This window comes from Chiloscyllium punctatum, chromosome 30, assembly GCF_047496795.1.
Source record: "Chiloscyllium punctatum isolate Juve2018m chromosome 30, sChiPun1.3, whole genome shotgun sequence".
Taxonomy (NCBI): domain Eukaryota; kingdom Metazoa; phylum Chordata; class Chondrichthyes; order Orectolobiformes; family Hemiscylliidae; genus Chiloscyllium; species Chiloscyllium punctatum.
Window position 1 is genome coordinate 43,038,130 of NC_092768.1, and position 16,965 is coordinate 43,055,094.

The window sequence follows — 16,965 nt, forward strand, 5'->3', positions numbered from 1 at the left end:
AGTCCGTTCCCAGAGAGTGGGAACACACAAGTGTGAGGGAATGGAGATTGTGTCAGAACCTGATGGAGATTCTGGAGATCGTTTCCATTCCATCGATATTCCCTGAGGATGTGAGTGTGTGTGGTGGGTTTGATGATCAAAATCAGACTTGTACTAAAGGACATAGCTGCTAGACTGGGTCTGCAGCAGGTGGTGAGGGAACGAACAAGAGGGAAAAACATACTTGATTCCATCTTTCCAATCTGCCAGCTGCAGGTGCAAATGTCCATGACAGTCTCAGTGAGAGTGACCATCGCACTGTCCTTGTGGAGGCAAAGTCCCACTGTCACATTGGGAATAACCTCCATCGTATTGTGTGGTACTATCACGGTGCTAAATGGAACAGACTTGGATCAGATCTAGCAGCTCAAGCCTGGGTATACAGGAGGGACTGTGGGCCATCAACAGCAGCAGAACCATACTCCAGCACAATCTGTAACCTCATGGTCTGGCATAGCCCCCACTGAACCATTAACACCAAGTCAGGGGATCAACCCTGGTTCAATGGGGAGTGCAGGAGGGCATGCCAGGAGCAGCACCAGACGTACCTTAAGATGAGGTGTCAACCTGGTGAAGCCACCAAACAGGACGACTTGCATGTCAATAACATAAGCAACAAGTGATAGACACCCAGTTACAGCAGTGTTTGCTATCTACAGAAATTCATCAAAGATCCTTCAACAGTGCCTTCCAAATCCACAACCACCTCCATCTGGAAGGTCAAGGTCAGCAGATATATGGGAACACCACCACCTTCATGTTCCCCTCCAAGCCACTCACCATCCTGACTCGGAAATATATCACCATTACTTCATTATTGCTGGTCAAAATCCTGGATTTCCCACCCTCGTGGCATTGTGGCTCAACCCACAGGAGGGAGACTGCAGCAGTTCAAGAAGGCAGATCACCACCACCTTCTCAAGGGCAACTAGGGACGGGTTATAAATGCTGGCCAGTCAGGGACACCCACATCCCACAAAAACAGAATCAATACAAAAACTGGGGGGAGGTGTGATACATGGTTGTTGTCTCTGGAGAAGGAATCCAGTGACCAAAGTATCATTCCCAAATGAGAAGCCTCTTTCTCCTCCAGGGAGTTGTTCAATGTTCACACCTGGATGTGACAGGACAGCAGAGCTTCGATCTTATCTATCGGTTGTGGAATCACTAAGTTCTGACTCTGCTCCCTCTGCTGTTTACTGCACAATCAGTCCTGATCTGTCACTTCACTGACCAACACCATCACTTACAATTTCCCCTCAAAGCCACTCACCATCCTGACTTGGAAGTATATTGCACTTGGTTCACTGTCTCTAGGTCAAAATCCTGGAATTCCCTCCCACCACCACATGAACTGCTGCTGTTCAGGAAGGTAGCTCACCCCAACCTTCTCAAGGACAGTTAGGGACGGGAAATAAATTCCAGCAGCCAGTGATTCCCACATCCCTCCAGTGAATAAAAAAGACATCACTTTTCATCTCTCCCTGGTCCTGCTCCTGTGATCCTTCCCACATTCCTCATTGAACCGGGGTTGGTACCCTGGCTTGGTGGTAATGAGAGACTGGGGGTTGGGTTGAGCCATGAGGTGACAGTTTGTATTGGATGGCAGTTCCGCTGGTGTTGATGACCCACAGTACCTCATGGACACATAGTCTTCATCTGCTCGACCTGTTCACATCCGACAGGAGGGGAGGGAGGGGGTGTGCCATGAGGTTTAACGGGGAAATGTGTTCTCACAAGATGGTTATTGGTAGGAGCAGAGTGCAGAGAATGGGCTGTAACCACCCCACCCCCACACTGGGTTCTCTGTACCTGACTCTCACCATCAATCCCACCCCCACCCCTCACCCCCACAGTTTGCTCTCTCGAGCCGACTCTTCCCACCAAACCCCATATCGGATTCTCTATGATGATGTGACTCTGTAATAACTCCTTTTCACAATAGCGCACAGCCCAACCTGACTCTCCGTAATTAATCCACTCCATGTTCCCTCACATTAAACTCTCTGTCAGGTTTAGCTCATTGATCACTGACTGGCTGAAGAATCTCTCTCACTGTAACTGTGTCCTCCTGTTCTGAATCTCTTGCTTTAGTTTAAAACCAATCTCAGATTTCTCGTTACCAGACTGTTTAATGTTTTATAAATCCCATCAGGTGCTTCCTTTCCTGGTAGAATACCCAATTCTCCTTGTCACATGATCCAGAACCTTGACCCTAGGGGTGAGCCTGGGTGTTTCTCTCTCTGCACTCTCCCCTTCCACACTCCCCCCACTCCCAGGGTCTGAGTGTCTCCCCTGTGACTGTGTCCTGAATTAGACTCAGTACCAGGAAGAACAACAGTGTCCATGGGATTCCCAACCAGCCCAGAGTTAGCAGTGACTGATACTGACCTGTGACCCATGACCCAGGGTGGCACCATGCCTCAGTGGTTAGCACTTCTGCCTCACAGCACCAGGGACCTGAGTTTGATTCCAGCCTTGGGTGACTGTGTGGAGTTTCCCTGAGTCTGCATGGGGTTTCTCAGGGTGCTCCAGTTTCCTGCCGCAGTCGAACAGGTGCACCCTGGGTGGATTGGTCATGCTCAATAGCCCACAGTGTCCAGGGATGTGGATTAGCTATGGAAAATGCAGGGTTACGAGATGGAATAGAGTGGTGGGTCTGGGTCGGAAAATGTTGAGAGGGTTGGTGTCGACTCAATGGGATGAATGGCCTGTTTCCACACTGTAGGGATTCTATGATTCATGAATGGCCTTTAATCTCCCAGTTCACAGAGGGAGAATGGAAAGCTGAATTCCGTACTCATCGGGAAAGACTCAGGGAAAACACGGAGGGAAAGGAAAGGATCACAACATTCTGGGAATACACTGTCCCTATTCCAATCAGGGACTGGGAATTAAACACTCTGAGGGGAAACAGCTTCTGTTTACAAACTGGAAAAACCAGTAACACAACAATCTTTGGAGACTGCACCCGATTTGTTGAGAAATTTGATCCATTGTTTGATGTGAAGCTGCAGAAGCAGAAAAATGGAACAGGTGCAAAGTGATGACTCGGTCCCAGTGACGGGGAAGCTCCAGCACAGTCAGGCTGAGGTTCAGGCTCTGAGTCAGTAAGGCTGGGGCTGAGAAGAGGCCTCCCCCACCAGCTCAAGGAGCATCAGGACAGCACTAGGACCCTGGGATCCCCCCCTCTCACAGTAAACATATGGCTCAGTCCTTCCAACTGGGGGAGGTGACTGTACATCGGGATAGTCCCTTTATATTTTACAATATACACATCACGTTAATCAGACAGCTCACTCAAGGGGTTTTATAAGGTCTTCAATCTCTTCCTGTAGTGTGGTGGGAGGGCTGCAGACAAAGACCTTGCTTCATTCAGCATCGATGGGACTTGAAATCCCTTTCCATGAAATGCCCCACTCTGGGTCTCACATATTATTGGTGAATGAGGGTTGGCTCTGAAAGGGTTAATGCTGAGGAGTACATTAAGCACTGCCCAAGATGATGATGTCACATGGACTTGGGTGAAGGGATCAGATGTGGATGTTGAAGGGGTGAGACCCAGCATGAATATATCCCGCATCGTCTTTAAAACAATGTTCCCCCCCCACCCCCCACACCAGTGTATCCTGGACCGAGCTGTTACCATGAAGTAAACTCAGTCCTGTTTAAAACAAGAGCCTGTTCTCATTAGCTTCTCATGCGGTTTTCCTCAACTAACCACTTGACCAACCAGGTCCTGGAGATTCCAACCAGGAAAGAGGATGGTCATATTTAATCTCTCAGATGGAACTGGAGGAGCTATGGGGAGGATCCATCTTACCCTATGTGTCTGAAAGGTCAATGGTTCATGGTGTCAATCCCTTCAAATAGCCCTGTAAGTGTTCTTGAAGAACTCTAGGTTAATGAGGTCTGGGTACCACTCTGTGGTAGACTGGAATTTTACCTTCCTAACATCTCAATCATTGCACAATGAAGGACCAACGCCATCCAGATAATGAACCATCACTGGATATCTTTATCTAACACTGTATCTATATCTGTTTGTGTATGTCCATCAGTATGTTGTGTGTGGGTGCAAACAGATGTCTCTGCCTTTGCACTTATCCCCATCCGTGTATATCTCTCTACACTCCTGAGTGAGCTGTGTATGAGTGCACACTGACACATCTAACACTGACCTATATCTGTCCACCTCCCTTTCATTATCTGCCTTTTCTCTCTCACTCTGTGCAATCCACCTACTGACAGGATCCTGCTCTCTGTCTGTGAAATGTGGATCATGTATTCAGACCACATTATGATCTGGAATCACTTTCCCCTGAGCTACCTGACACTGCCAATGGAGATCAGGTGGTTCAACAAGATCCTGACACTGAAGTTCATCGAAAAGCTGAGCTGCCAGCTATCGATGCTCTGACCATGAATCACGGTGACAATGTTCAGCTCATGGGGTTCCAGTGTCTGAGGATCCAATCCTGAAGATGGTCTTATCTGGGTAATTTCTGAGTGAACAGTAAGATTATAATGTCTGTTTAAAAGTGACTCTGACACAAAGCAACACAGATGTCTGTCATTGGGAACAAGTTGTTGAAGATGAGAAAGGGTGAGGGAAACCAGCCCTGAAGATCCCTTCGACTCTGAGAGCCATCACCTTGCTGACACTGGATGGAGACACTCCTGGGGAAAGTCTCACCTGAAGAATCAGGATTCTGACCTGGTGGATCTGGGATCCACTGTTCAATTTGTGGAAGCATATTCCCAAGAAAAATCTATCTCAATCATTCGATAAAAACCGGTTATAGAGTCACAGAGATATACAGCACAGAAACAGACAGTTCAGTCCAACACATCCACGCTGACCAGTTATCTTGACGTCATCCAGTCCCACTTGCCAGCACCCGGCCCACATCCCTCCAAACCCTTCCTGTTCATTTAACCTTCCCGATGCCTTTTAAATGCAATTGTACCAGCGTCCACCACTTCCTCTGGCAGCTCATTCCATACACGTAACATACTCCATGTGAAAACGTTGCCCTTGAGATCTCTTTTATATCTTTCCCCTCTCACCCTAAACCTATGCTCTCTAGTTCTGGACTCCTCTAGCCCATGTCTATTTATCCTATCCACGCCCCTCATAATTTTGTAAACCTCTATAAGGTCACCCCTCAGCCTCCGACGCTCCAGGGAAAACAGCCCCAACCTGTTCAGCCTCTCCCTATAGCTCAAGTCCTCCAACCCTGGTAACATCCTTATACATCTTTTCTGAAGCCTTTCAAGTTTCACAACATCTTTCTGAAAGGAAGGAGACCATCATTGTATGTAATATTGAAAAAGTGGCCTGACAAATGTCCTGTACAGCTGCAACATGACCTCCCAACCCCTGTACTCAATAGTCTGACCAATAAAGGAAAGCATACCAAACGCCTTCTTCACATTCCTATCTACCTGTAACTCTACTTTCAAGAAGCTATGAACCTGCACTCCAAGGTCTCTTTGTTCAGCAACACTCCCTGGGACCTTACCATTCAGTGTATACATCCTGCCAAGATTTGTTTTCCCAAAATGCAGCACCTCACATTTATCCGAATTAAACTCCATCTGCTACTCCTCAGCCCTCTTTTTGTTGATTGTATGGAAACCCCCCCATTACCCTCTCCTTTCACAGCTTATGGGACCATCTGTCCAATGATATGCCGGAAGAACATGACTTGGATTTTTGTGAACTCACTGTTCACCAGGTTTAACACCAAGCACGCCTTCTGAAGTTGATTAAATAATTCTGAGAGATACTCCAAATGATCCTTCCACATGTGTCTGAAAATGACAAGATCATCCAAGTACACCACACAATTGAACAATCCCAAAATGGCCTTCTTAGTTAGTCTACAAAAATTGGCATTTTTCGTATTAAAAGACATCACTTTGAACTGGTAAAGTCTGCTCGCTGTCATATAAGCTAAAATTGCCTTCACTCTTTCAGTTAAAGTCACCTGCCAGTATCCTCTGTGTAGTTCAAGCTGTGAAATGTAAGTTGCTTGTCCCACCTTCTCAATGTAATCTTTCAATCCTGGCATGGGATATTACTCTATCGGAACAGTTAATTACTAATAGTTATTGCTTCAATTATTCTGTTATGTTTTTAATAGAGTTGTTATTTTGTTGTATTTGGCTACAGTGGGTGAATAAAGTGTGTTCTGCTTTAAATCCTGTAGTTTGACCAATCAAATTGCATCTGGAATGTAGCATCTCATGTTGAGCTTTAAAATAAGAAAAAGTCAGTGTCCAGACTATCTTCTGAATATTTTGAGGGGATTTGGTCGGGTTTATAACACAATCCCCTGGATGGTCTTGACTGTATGCCCTCAAGACAGTGTTTAAATCCGGGTGTTCCCCAACAGGAAACCCTGGATGAATCAGGACATACAGAACCTGTTAAAAACCAGGTGTGAGGCCTTCACATCAGGAGACCCACTTAAATATAAGGAATCCAGGTGTGACCTTCCCAGAGCCATGAAGACAGTCAAGGACCAAAACTGATCCAAACTAGAGACCCAGACAGACACCCGGCAACTATGGCAAAGACTGAATGACATCACAGGTTTGAAAAAGACACAGTGCAAGATAGCAGACGATGACACATCCCTCCCAGATCGTCTCAACACCTTCTGTGCTCGCTTTGGGCAGAATTTTGGAGGAGAGGTAACACCTATTCCAACAAGTCCTGATGACCCTTTCCCAATAGTCATTGCATCAGAGGTCAGATCAGTTTTCCTTTGTGTGAATCCAAGGAAAGCGATGGGACCAGACGGAGTACCAGGCCGTGCACTCAGAGCACGCACAGAGCAACTGACAGAGGTCTTCTCGGACATCTACAACCTCTCCCTGGAGCAGGCCACTGTCCCCTGCCTGTTTCAAGAGGGGGCCAACATCATCCCTGTGCCTAAGAAGGCTCATGCTGCCTGTCTCAATGATTACTGCCCAGTGGCCCTAACTTCGGTGGACATGAAGTGCTTTGAAAGGCTGGTCATGGCATTAAGCAACTCCAGCCTCCCCACAATTCTCGACCCACTCCAATTTGCCTATCGGACCAACAGATCCACATCAGATGCCACATCACTTGCCCTTCACTCCTCCCTAGACCATCTTGACACCAAGAGCAGCTACGTAAGAATCCTACTCGTTGACTACAGTTCAGGCTTCAACACTATCATCCCCTCGAGACTGATGACTAAACTTAGTGATTTCAGACTGAGCTCCACTCTCTGCACCTGGATCCTCACTTTCCTGACCCACAGACCACAATCAGTGAAGATTGGGATCAATATTTCATCCTCATTGACACTCAACACTGGAGTCCCCCAGGGGTCTACACTCAGCCCCCTACTGTACTCACTGTATACCCATCACTGCGTCACCAAATACCAGACTAATTCTATTTACAAGTCCGCTGATGACACCACCACAGTCGGCCGAATCTCAGATGGCAATGAAACAGACTACAGATGGGGAAGTGGAAGACCTGGAAAATGGTGCACTGAGAACAACCGAGCTCTCAATGCTGGCAAAACCAAGGAACTCATTATTGACTGTCGGTGGTATGTTACTCATGCGCCCCCCGCCCCCCAAATCCCCCACAAACATTAACAGCATAGAGGTGGAACGAGTGGAGAGTGTCAAACCTCTGGGAGTGACCATCAACAACAAATTTTCATATCTTCATGTGGACACACTAGTTACAAAGGCCCAACAACATCTTTTCTTCCTCAGCCAGCTGAGGAAATTTGGCATGATGCACATCTTTTATAGGTGTACTATTCAAGAGTATTCTGTCTGGATGTATCACTACCTGGTATGGCAGCTGTACCACTCAAGATCGGAGACGGTTACAGAGAGTGGTGAACTCAGCCCGGACAATCACAAAGGCCAACTTCCCATCTATAGAATCCACCTACCAGGCCCGCTGTCAAGGAAAGGCCGCCAGCATTCTCAAAGATCCATTCCACCCTGGCAATGTTTTTCTCCAACCTCCCCTACAACCCCTTACCATCGGGGAGAAGGTAGAGAAGCCTGCACACAGGGATCTGCTGGTTACTAAACAGTTTCTACCCTATTGTTGTTTGAAATCTGAATGGACTCACAAACTCTTAACATTCACCTGTCACTGTTTTTTTTTGTTTTTGTCGCAGTTTAACTATTATTGACTTCTCTATGCTACTTAACTCTGTGGTCTGCCTGTATTGCTCACAAGACAAAGCTTTTTACTGTGCCTCGGAACACGTGACAATAAATTCAATTCAATTTAAAGTTTGATGTCATTGTTCTAATGCTCCCCCATTTCTGGATGGTACACAATTAATTTAAATTATTTGGACTTCTGAGCTCTTTATAATTTCCTTGAATAAGTTTGATGGAAAATTTGATCCTTTCCAATTGCATTCCGACAGGTTGTCTGTCATGATGGAAAAAAAATGGAGTAATTCTTCTACACTCCTTTCAGCCATGCTATCTCATTATGGAATGGCCTCTGGAAATCTCAGAGACACATCCATTATTGTCAACAAATACCGATCCCCACATTTTGTTTTAGGGCTGGATCTGATTCAATAATCAAACTTCTGTAAAAGATTCATCAAATGCTGGAATAGGTATTAAAGGTGTTGGTTTTATTAATAAATGAATTTTCCAATTGTGTGACATGTCTGACATGTCTGGCAAAATGCAATGACATCTTTCTGCAGTCCAGGTCAAGAAAAATAGACTTCTATTTTTGCTTGAGTTTTACTTATTCCCAAATGACCTCCTGCTGGTAACTCTCATGGTGCTACCCACAACATCTCCTTTCTATCACACACCAGTTATACAACTTGATGAGCTTCTGCCCATTTTTCACCCACTTGAACATGTGGTGGTCTCCATTTCCTCATCAATACTTCGTTTTTAAGATAGTGACTTGTGGGATATGCGCACATTTGCCTTTTTGGTTCAACTGTTTTATCTTTCCACCTTTCAATTGTAACTTAGCGAACTTCTCTGAAGTAGAAAATGCCCGCTTTGTTATTCAACTGTACTTGCTTTTTCTCAACAACTTGAACAAATATAGTTTCTGATAATTGAATTTTAACTTCCTTATCTTTTCTCTTTGATCTCTCCTTCTGTTCTACCTGTGGTTTTGTGACCTTGTTATCACACATTCAGGAAAGATCCCAGGATAAACTGTTCTGGAACCGAGAATTTCTCTTACTCCTCCCATCATTTTTCAGCCGACTCTCTAACTTAGCCTTACAAGGAAGAACACTCTATTTCACACCATGAACTCCATCTATTCTAGCAATATTCTTTCTAATTACACATCTCCTTATCTCTCCCTAACAAAGATTGATGTGCTTTCATATCTTTGAAAATCTTAATTTTTTTCCCACTCCTCTTGGTAAACATGAGGAAACTTTCCTCACACAAGTGTTGCAAAGTTGAGGAGAATACTTGTGGATTGGAAGGCAGAAAGTTAGAATTTGGAGTTTGTAAAATGCTAAGGGTGGATGGGGGAATGCATTGCATGGTCCCTTTAAAAGATCGTGTGCTTTATCCATGCTGAGAGATTTAAAATGTATGTCCGTAAGCAGGAGCTTGAAAGTTTGCAAGTACACAGACAGCACTCAAACTAACACATTACATGGAAAGACCATGCAGTTGGCAGGCTAACCGCCAGGTTTTCTTTCAATACAACAGGCTTTTGAATTTAGCCAATTAATTTGAGCAGCAACTTAGATACCAAAAATCTATTAAATTTAAGGCTGATAATTTTAACAACAGAAGACCAATCCTATTGTGTGAAATATTGATATGTCATCAGGGGGGTAAAGGAAGGGGGCAGTTGGATAAAGACCCCAGAGCTAACTGCCCTCCAGCAGAGCCAACAGCCCTCAGCTCTCAGGAGAGAATCGCTGGCTCTCACAGCCTCATCTATGTCTTAGAGAAACCACCATCAAAATTAAAATGGTACAGCTCGTTAATATTCCCGACTGAAGAATTGTTGGAGAAGGCACAGAACATTCCAGAAGACATGGCTGTAATTTTGAAAGACTAAATTTTTTTTTGTGTATAAGTGGGACTGGTCTTTATTGGAACAGCATATCATTCGAATCTTGCTGTAATTGGGCATAATTATAAGTTAATCAGGTTTTATTCTGTTTGTTAATACTTTAGTTAATTTACTCACTGTTCGAGTGAGGTAAATAGATGGTGACGAGTTGATTTTAAAGTGAGTGTCAGGGATTTATTTTATTGAACCACTTGAAGTTGCTGAGAAGCAGGATACACCACTCTGCACACCCCCTTTTACAGATTATGAGGTGAGGGGCTCCTCTTTGGGCATTTCGGTTTAATTCACAGGGCGGGGGTCTCAACCTCCACTTTATAACAGAAGGAAATTCTTCGCAGTTTTAACTCTCTGCTCTTCATTATGAGTTACCAATACTTCACAAAGTGAATTGTTGAACTCCAACGAAGTCGTCTCTCCAAGACTGTGATATGTGTCTGATTTATTTTCATGGTCTTATCCACTTCACAATGTTACTTTGATTTTTTCAAACTTTGACCAAGTTCTTCCGTTAGATTTTGAAATTGTTTTCTGTCAGCTTCTGGTACAAGTTCATATGAACATGAGACGGCTGTTTTTAGAATCATCGATTCATCGACTCCCTACAGGATGGGGACAGGCCATTTGGCCCAACAAGTCCACCCTGACCCACCGAAGGGTATCCCACAAAGACCCCACACCCTGTGTCCTGCCAACGGGAGAACGGTCAGTTTTCCCTGTGTCTGTTTCACAGCGAGTAACTCAACCTGTCTGTGTCTGATCTCCCTGGGAACTGGTGACAGGAACCTGTTCATCTCTTTATTGGGTTTTTTTACTGAGACTGGGACTGAGACTGGTTCGGCAGCTTCAAGTTCAGCAAATGATCAAATTACTTTGTCGATGGGGAAATGGCATCATGGGTAGGAAAGAATGTTTATTTTGTTAATTTTTCAGTTTGTGAACAGCAGATATTTTCCAATCACTTTTTATTCCCAATCCCTGATTGGAATAGGGAGAGTGGATTCCCAGAATGTTGCTGATCCTTCTCTCCATCTCCCTCTGTTTTTCCCGGGTCTCTCCCGGTAAGTACAGAATTCAGCTTTTCATTCTCTCTCTCTCTCCCACTCTCTCTGTGTCTGGGGTGAATGTGAATCTCTTGGGGAGAGTTTGAAATGGGGGATGTTTGATTAGCCGCCTGTTATACAGCCAGCCTGATCTTTTACACATTGAAGGCAGCACAGTCTGGGAGACTCTTGATGGGATTTGTGTCCAGGTCTCCTGACAGCAGGAACCCCGAGATCAGAGAAGCTCCGAGCAAATGGGAAATGGTTCCAATGGAGAATTTTAATTTTCACATCGATTGGGAGAAGCCAAACAGCTTCATCATTCCTGGTCTAAAGTCTTGTAAACACTGCGGGGAGGAGAAGGAGACTCCATGTTTAACCCAGCCCAGGCTTAGCTGTGATGCCTTCATGGTTGAATAGGCCGGGTTATTCCAGACACCAACATCCTACTGGCCGTGTATAAAGGGTTGATAAAAAAGCTCAGTGAAGGACAGTGAGGTTCCTGCTCTGGATTGTTTGACAGAGAGACTGTTCACACAGTGACTGTCCCCCATGGTCTCACACTTCATCCACCCAAATATTCCTGTTTCTCTTCATTTCAATCCAGATTCATTCACACCACATTGTTCCTGGTTATGGTGATAAATCTGCCCTTGAGTTATCATTAATTCCTCAGTCCAGATGGACCATGGCCAAAATCCTGCTTCAAGTTTTGCTGGGATATTGTTCCAGGTTAGTGATACACGAGGTGTGTCCCAGGTTCCTGTTCCAGGTTCATGATTTTCTGTTTAACTTTCCAATCCCTGGATTATGGTGCCAATCTCTTCCCTGTGTCCCATACTGACTCCATCGAGTATCTGAGTGACCCTGATTCTGTGTTTACTCCCTGTTCTGAGAGGCTGCAGCAGCTAATTCTGACCCAGTTGAATCTGATTCTGCTGATTATATCAGACAGGATTCTGACAGTGTTATAATTTGGTGGGTTATTGGAGATTGTCACTGTGTGGATGGGCCTCACTTTGACCACCTGGAAGTGTGTGGAATTGTTTTCAGCCTGACCTTTACAGATATAACATGTTGAGAGTGAATTTGAGGGCAGTCTCTGATGTGATTCTGGTTTTGTAGCCCAGGTACATTAAAACTAATGTTGTTTACAAAATATCATACAAGGACTGTAACAAACTACATTGGACAAACAGGCCGAAAACTAGCCACCAGGATACATGACCACCAACGAGCCACAAAAAGACATGACCTTCTCTCACTAGTGTCCTCACATACGACTGATGAAACTCTGGAAATGAACCATCCAGCTCAGCGAGCAAACCTACATCCAAAACCTCAACCTGAGCTGCAAATCTTCTCAAAACACGCTAATCTCTTTCAATCAATCGATATTCAGTCAGTGAGGATGTGAGTGTGTGCAGTGGGTTTACTGATCGATATTAGACCTAGCCTGGGTCAATCAATCAAAGGGAGATCAGACAGGGAACAAGATGTGTCATTAAGTGCGTATGCGTGTGTGGGTATCCAATCAGTTCCATTCCCCACAGTGCCCTGTCCTCCCAGTACTGGAGATTCCTCCACACTCACACTGTCCCCTCAGTTCTACATTCCCCTCTCTCTGATTCTTACCTCTCCACGGCCTTTTCCAGACCATTATTCCAAATATTGCAGCCATTGCAGAGACTAATCCAATCAAAAGTACATGATAGGAACGTTCCACACTATTTTGTCGGATTTCTGAAACACAATATAATAAATCAGCATTGCCTCTGTTCCCATTTCCAGTCCCAGTTCTGTATTGATTGGGACAATTGGGACAATTGTAACAGATCCCACCCATTGGGAACTGATGGGATTAGTTGACACATTGTATTGACCTCGCCCAAATTCACTCTCCAAATGCTTGTTCCTTCATCAATCACACACACACACACAGACACACACTCCAGTCCCTTACCCCACTGATAGAGCTGGGCCTCTGCCAGGCTGCTGTGTTCAATTTGACAGGAATATTGATCCTCATCCCCAGCATTGATCTCAATCTCTTTCTGGATCTGATGGGTCCCATCATGGTTCGGTCGAACCCCCGAGGATTGGGTCTCAGTCTTAACCTCTCCATTCCTTAGCCAGGTCACCTCAATGTCTACAGGATCAAACCCAGTGACCAGGCAGGAGAGAGTGAGAGGCTTGTCCTGACCATTGGGCTCCCTCCTGGAGATGAACACTTCAGGCTGAACTGTGATGGGAAAGGGTGAAAACACAAACAATAGACAGAATGGAATGGAATGGGAGAACGGTTTCATAGATCAGTGAGGTTAGATCAGAACATGGAACAAAACTGAAATACATACCTTTCCTTCTGAAATATTCCTTTCCAACTTCCAGATATCTCTTTAAATATTCAACACATTCTTCTTCCAGGTGTCTTTTCCAGTCATTGTTCCAGGAATCATCAGAATCCCATTTCTCTTTAGTGATCACTGCAATGGGATTGGGTGTGATCCATCTCATTCTGTTTGGGTCTAAACTGATAAAGTCCTTTCCATCAAATCCAAATCTCATCGATCTCTTAATGCTGCCGTCATCACTGATCTCAACAGTAGTTATCTGTTGAAAAATGTGAATTCCTGTCGGTGACCAAACAGTCATAGATAATTAATAATAAATTTTACCAGAGGAACAATCTGATCAAAGGTGAATGGGGATCCTGTATCAGGCCCAGGGAGAGGGGGTTACACACGGTGCTGATCCCCAGGGCCTGTGCTGTCAGAGGGTCCCAGACTCAGGCAGCACTGCCCCTTTCTCCAGTGGCTGCTTCACACCTCAACCTGGAGCAGGTAAGGACGGGTTCTCCGATCCGGGTCAGAATTCCGGCGCTCACATTCCCACTGTCAAGGAATGACAGGCCCGTTCCATGTGGTCATGTGTTTCAATCACAGGCTGCATTCTGGGGCTATAATCTGTGACTATCCGTGACCACTCTGTCAGCCTCCCACAGGCACTGACCCACGATCGGACTCGGTATATTATTTATAAGGACACTTTCTCTGCATGGGGCTGTGAAATCTGAGCGTGGTGGAACTGAGATGAAGGTAGAATATAGAATATAAATATTACCGCATAGTACAGGCCCTTCGGCCCTCGATGTCGTGCCAATCTGTGAAACCAATCTGAAGCCCATCTAACCAACACAATTCCATTCTCGTGCATATGTCTCTCCCTTGACCATTTAAATGCGCTTAAAGTTGGCAAATCTACTACTATTGCAGACAGTGTGTTCCACGCCCCTACTACTCTCTGAGTAAAGAAACTACCTATGATATCCATCCTATATTTGTCACCCCTTCTGCTAGCCATCACCATCTGAGGAAAAAGGCTCTCATTGTCCACTCTACTTCACTCTCTGATTGCTTGTATGTCTCAATTAAGTCGCCGGTCAACCCTCTTCTCTCCAATGAAAACAGCCTCAGTTCCCTCAGCCTTTCCTTGTTAGACCTTCCCTCCATAACAAGCAACATCCGAGTAAATTTTCTCTGAACCCTTTCCAAAGTTTCCACATCCTTCCTATAATGCGGTGACCAGAATTGTACACAATCCTCCAACTGCGGCCACACCAGAGTTTTGTACAGCTGCAGCATCACTTCACGGTTCCAAAACTCAATCCCGCTACTAATAAAAGCTAGCACACTGTATGCCTTCTTAACAACCTTATCCAACCTGGGTGGCAACTTTCAGGGGTCTATGCACATGGATACCGAGATCTGGCTGCTCGTCTATATTACCAAGAATCCTTCCATTTGCCCAGTACTCTGCATTCCTGCTGCTCCTTCCAAAGTGAATCACCTCACACATTTCCGCATTAAACTCCATTTGCCACCTCTCAGCCCAGCCCTGCATCTTATCTATGTCCCTCTGTAACCTGCAACATCCTTCTGCACTATCCACAACTCTACCGATGAGCGTAATCCACATATTTACTAACCCATCCTTCTGTGCCCTCATCCAGGTCATTTATTAAAATAACAAACAGTAGTGGACTCAAAACAGATCCTAGTAACTGAACTCTGGGATGAATGTTTCCCATCAACCACCACCCTCTGTCTTCTTTAGCTGGCCAATTTCTGTTCCAAATTTCTAAATCACCCTCAATTCTATGCCACCAGATTTGTGCAATAACATACTGTGGGGAACCGTATCAAACACCTTACTGAAATCCATATACACCACATCAACCACTTTATTCTCATCCACCTGTTTGGTCACTTTCTCAAAGAACTCAAGAAGGTTTGTGAGGCACAAACTACCCTTCACAAAACCGTGTTGAATATCCCCAATCAACTTATTCCTTTCTAGATAATTATCTCTTATAACATTTTCCAACACTAGTGGGCGGCACAGTGGCACAGTTGTTAGCACTGCTGCCTCGCAGCGCCGGAGACCAGGGTTCAATTCCCGCCTCAGGCGACTGACTGTGTGGAGTTTGCACGTTCTCTCCGTGTCTGCGTGGGTTTCCTCCGGGTGCTCCGGTTTCCTCCCACAGTCCAAAGATGTGCAGGTCAGGTGAATTGGCCATGCTAAATTGCCCGTCGTGTTAGGTAAGGGGTAGATGTAGATGTAGGGGTATGGGTGGGTTACGCTTCGGCGGGGCGGTGTGGACTTGTTGGGCCGAAGGGCCTGTTTCCACACTGTAAGTAATCTAATCTAATCTAATCACTTTACCCACAACCAAAGTAAGGCTCACTGGTCTATAATTACCAAGGTTGTCTCTGTTCCCCTTCGAGAACAAGGGGACAACATTTGCTATTCTCCAGTCTTCTGGCACTATTCCTGTAGACAATGATGACATAAAGATCAAAGCCAAAGGCTCGGCAATCTCCTCCCTGGCTTCCCAGAGAATCCTACGATAAATCCTATCTCACCCAGGAAGCTTATAGAGTTTTACACTTTCCAGAATTACAACACCTCCTCCTTGTGAACCTCAATCCCATCTAGTCTAGTAGCCTTTATCTCAGTATTGTCCTCGACAACATTGTTTTTTTCTTGTGTGAATACTGACGAAAAATATTCATTTAGCACTTTCCCTATCTCTTCTGATTCCACACACAACTTCCCATTACTGTCCTTGATTGGCCCTGATCTTACTTGAGTGTCATTCTTTTATTCCTGATATACTGATTGAAAACGTTAAGGTTTTCCGGGATCCTATCTGCCAATGACTTCTCATGGCCCCTCCTGGCTTTTCTTAACTCTTTCTGTCGGTCTTTCCTGGCTAACTTGTAATTCTCAAGTGCCCTAACTGAGCCTTCATTTCTCATCCTAACATAAGCCTTCTTCTTCTTCTTCTTGCCAAGAGATTCAACTTCCTCTGTAAACCACGGCTCCTGCATTCAACAAGTTCCTCCCTGCCTGGAAGGTACATACTTACCAAGGACCCGCAGTAGCTGTTTCTTGAATATTTACATTGTGCCCAACCCCTGCAGTTTCCTTCCCTATCTTTTGCATCCAAAATCTTGCCTAATTGCATTGTTATTGCCCTTTCCCCAGCTATAACTCTTGCCCTTCGGTGTGTACGTATCCCTTTCCATCACTAAAGTAAACATAACTGAATTGTGGCCACTATCATCTGGCTGGGTTCATTACCCAGTACCAAATCTAATGTGGCCACGCCCCTTGTTGCCCTGTTGACAAAATGTGTCAGGAAGCCCTCTTGCACACATTGGACACAAAATGACCCATTTAAAGTGCTTGAACTGTCGTATTCCAAGCCAATATTTGGAA

At 45.1% G+C, this 16,965-nt stretch overlaps 2 protein-coding genes across 2 annotated transcripts in view; both read right to left on the reverse strand.

Annotated features, from left to right (window-relative positions):
* LOC140455472 (class I histocompatibility antigen, F10 alpha chain-like) overlaps positions 1–16,965 on the reverse strand; it is a 79,357-nt gene that overhangs the window by 21,153 nt on the left and 41,239 nt on the right. The window lies entirely within an intron of this gene.
* LOC140455050 (class I histocompatibility antigen, F10 alpha chain-like) lies at positions 12,612–13,836 on the reverse strand. Its single transcript, XM_072549718.1, has 3 exons — positions 13,539–13,836; positions 13,145–13,423; positions 12,612–12,924 (listed from the first exon to the last, which is right to left on the reverse strand). The coding sequence occupies exons 1-3, from the start codon at positions 13,834–13,836 to the stop codon at positions 12,716–12,718; spliced, it is 786 nt and encodes a 261-aa protein (XP_072405819.1). The 3' UTR covers positions 12,612–12,715.

Excerpts from the sequence above, each read along its gene's own strand:
- LOC140455050 (XM_072549718.1), bottom strand. The coding sequence starts at position 13,836 with ATGACTGTTTGGTCACCGACAGGAATTCACATTTTTCAACAGATAACT. Across the intron at positions 13,424-13,538 it reads GGAATATTTCAGAAGGAAAG|TTCAGCCTGAAGTGTTCATC; the intron begins GTATGTATTTCA and ends TTCCCATCACAG. Across the intron at positions 12,925-13,144 it reads GGCCCAGCTCTATCAGTGGG|AAATCCGACAAAATAGTGTG; the intron begins GTAAGGGACTGG and ends ATTGTGTTTCAG.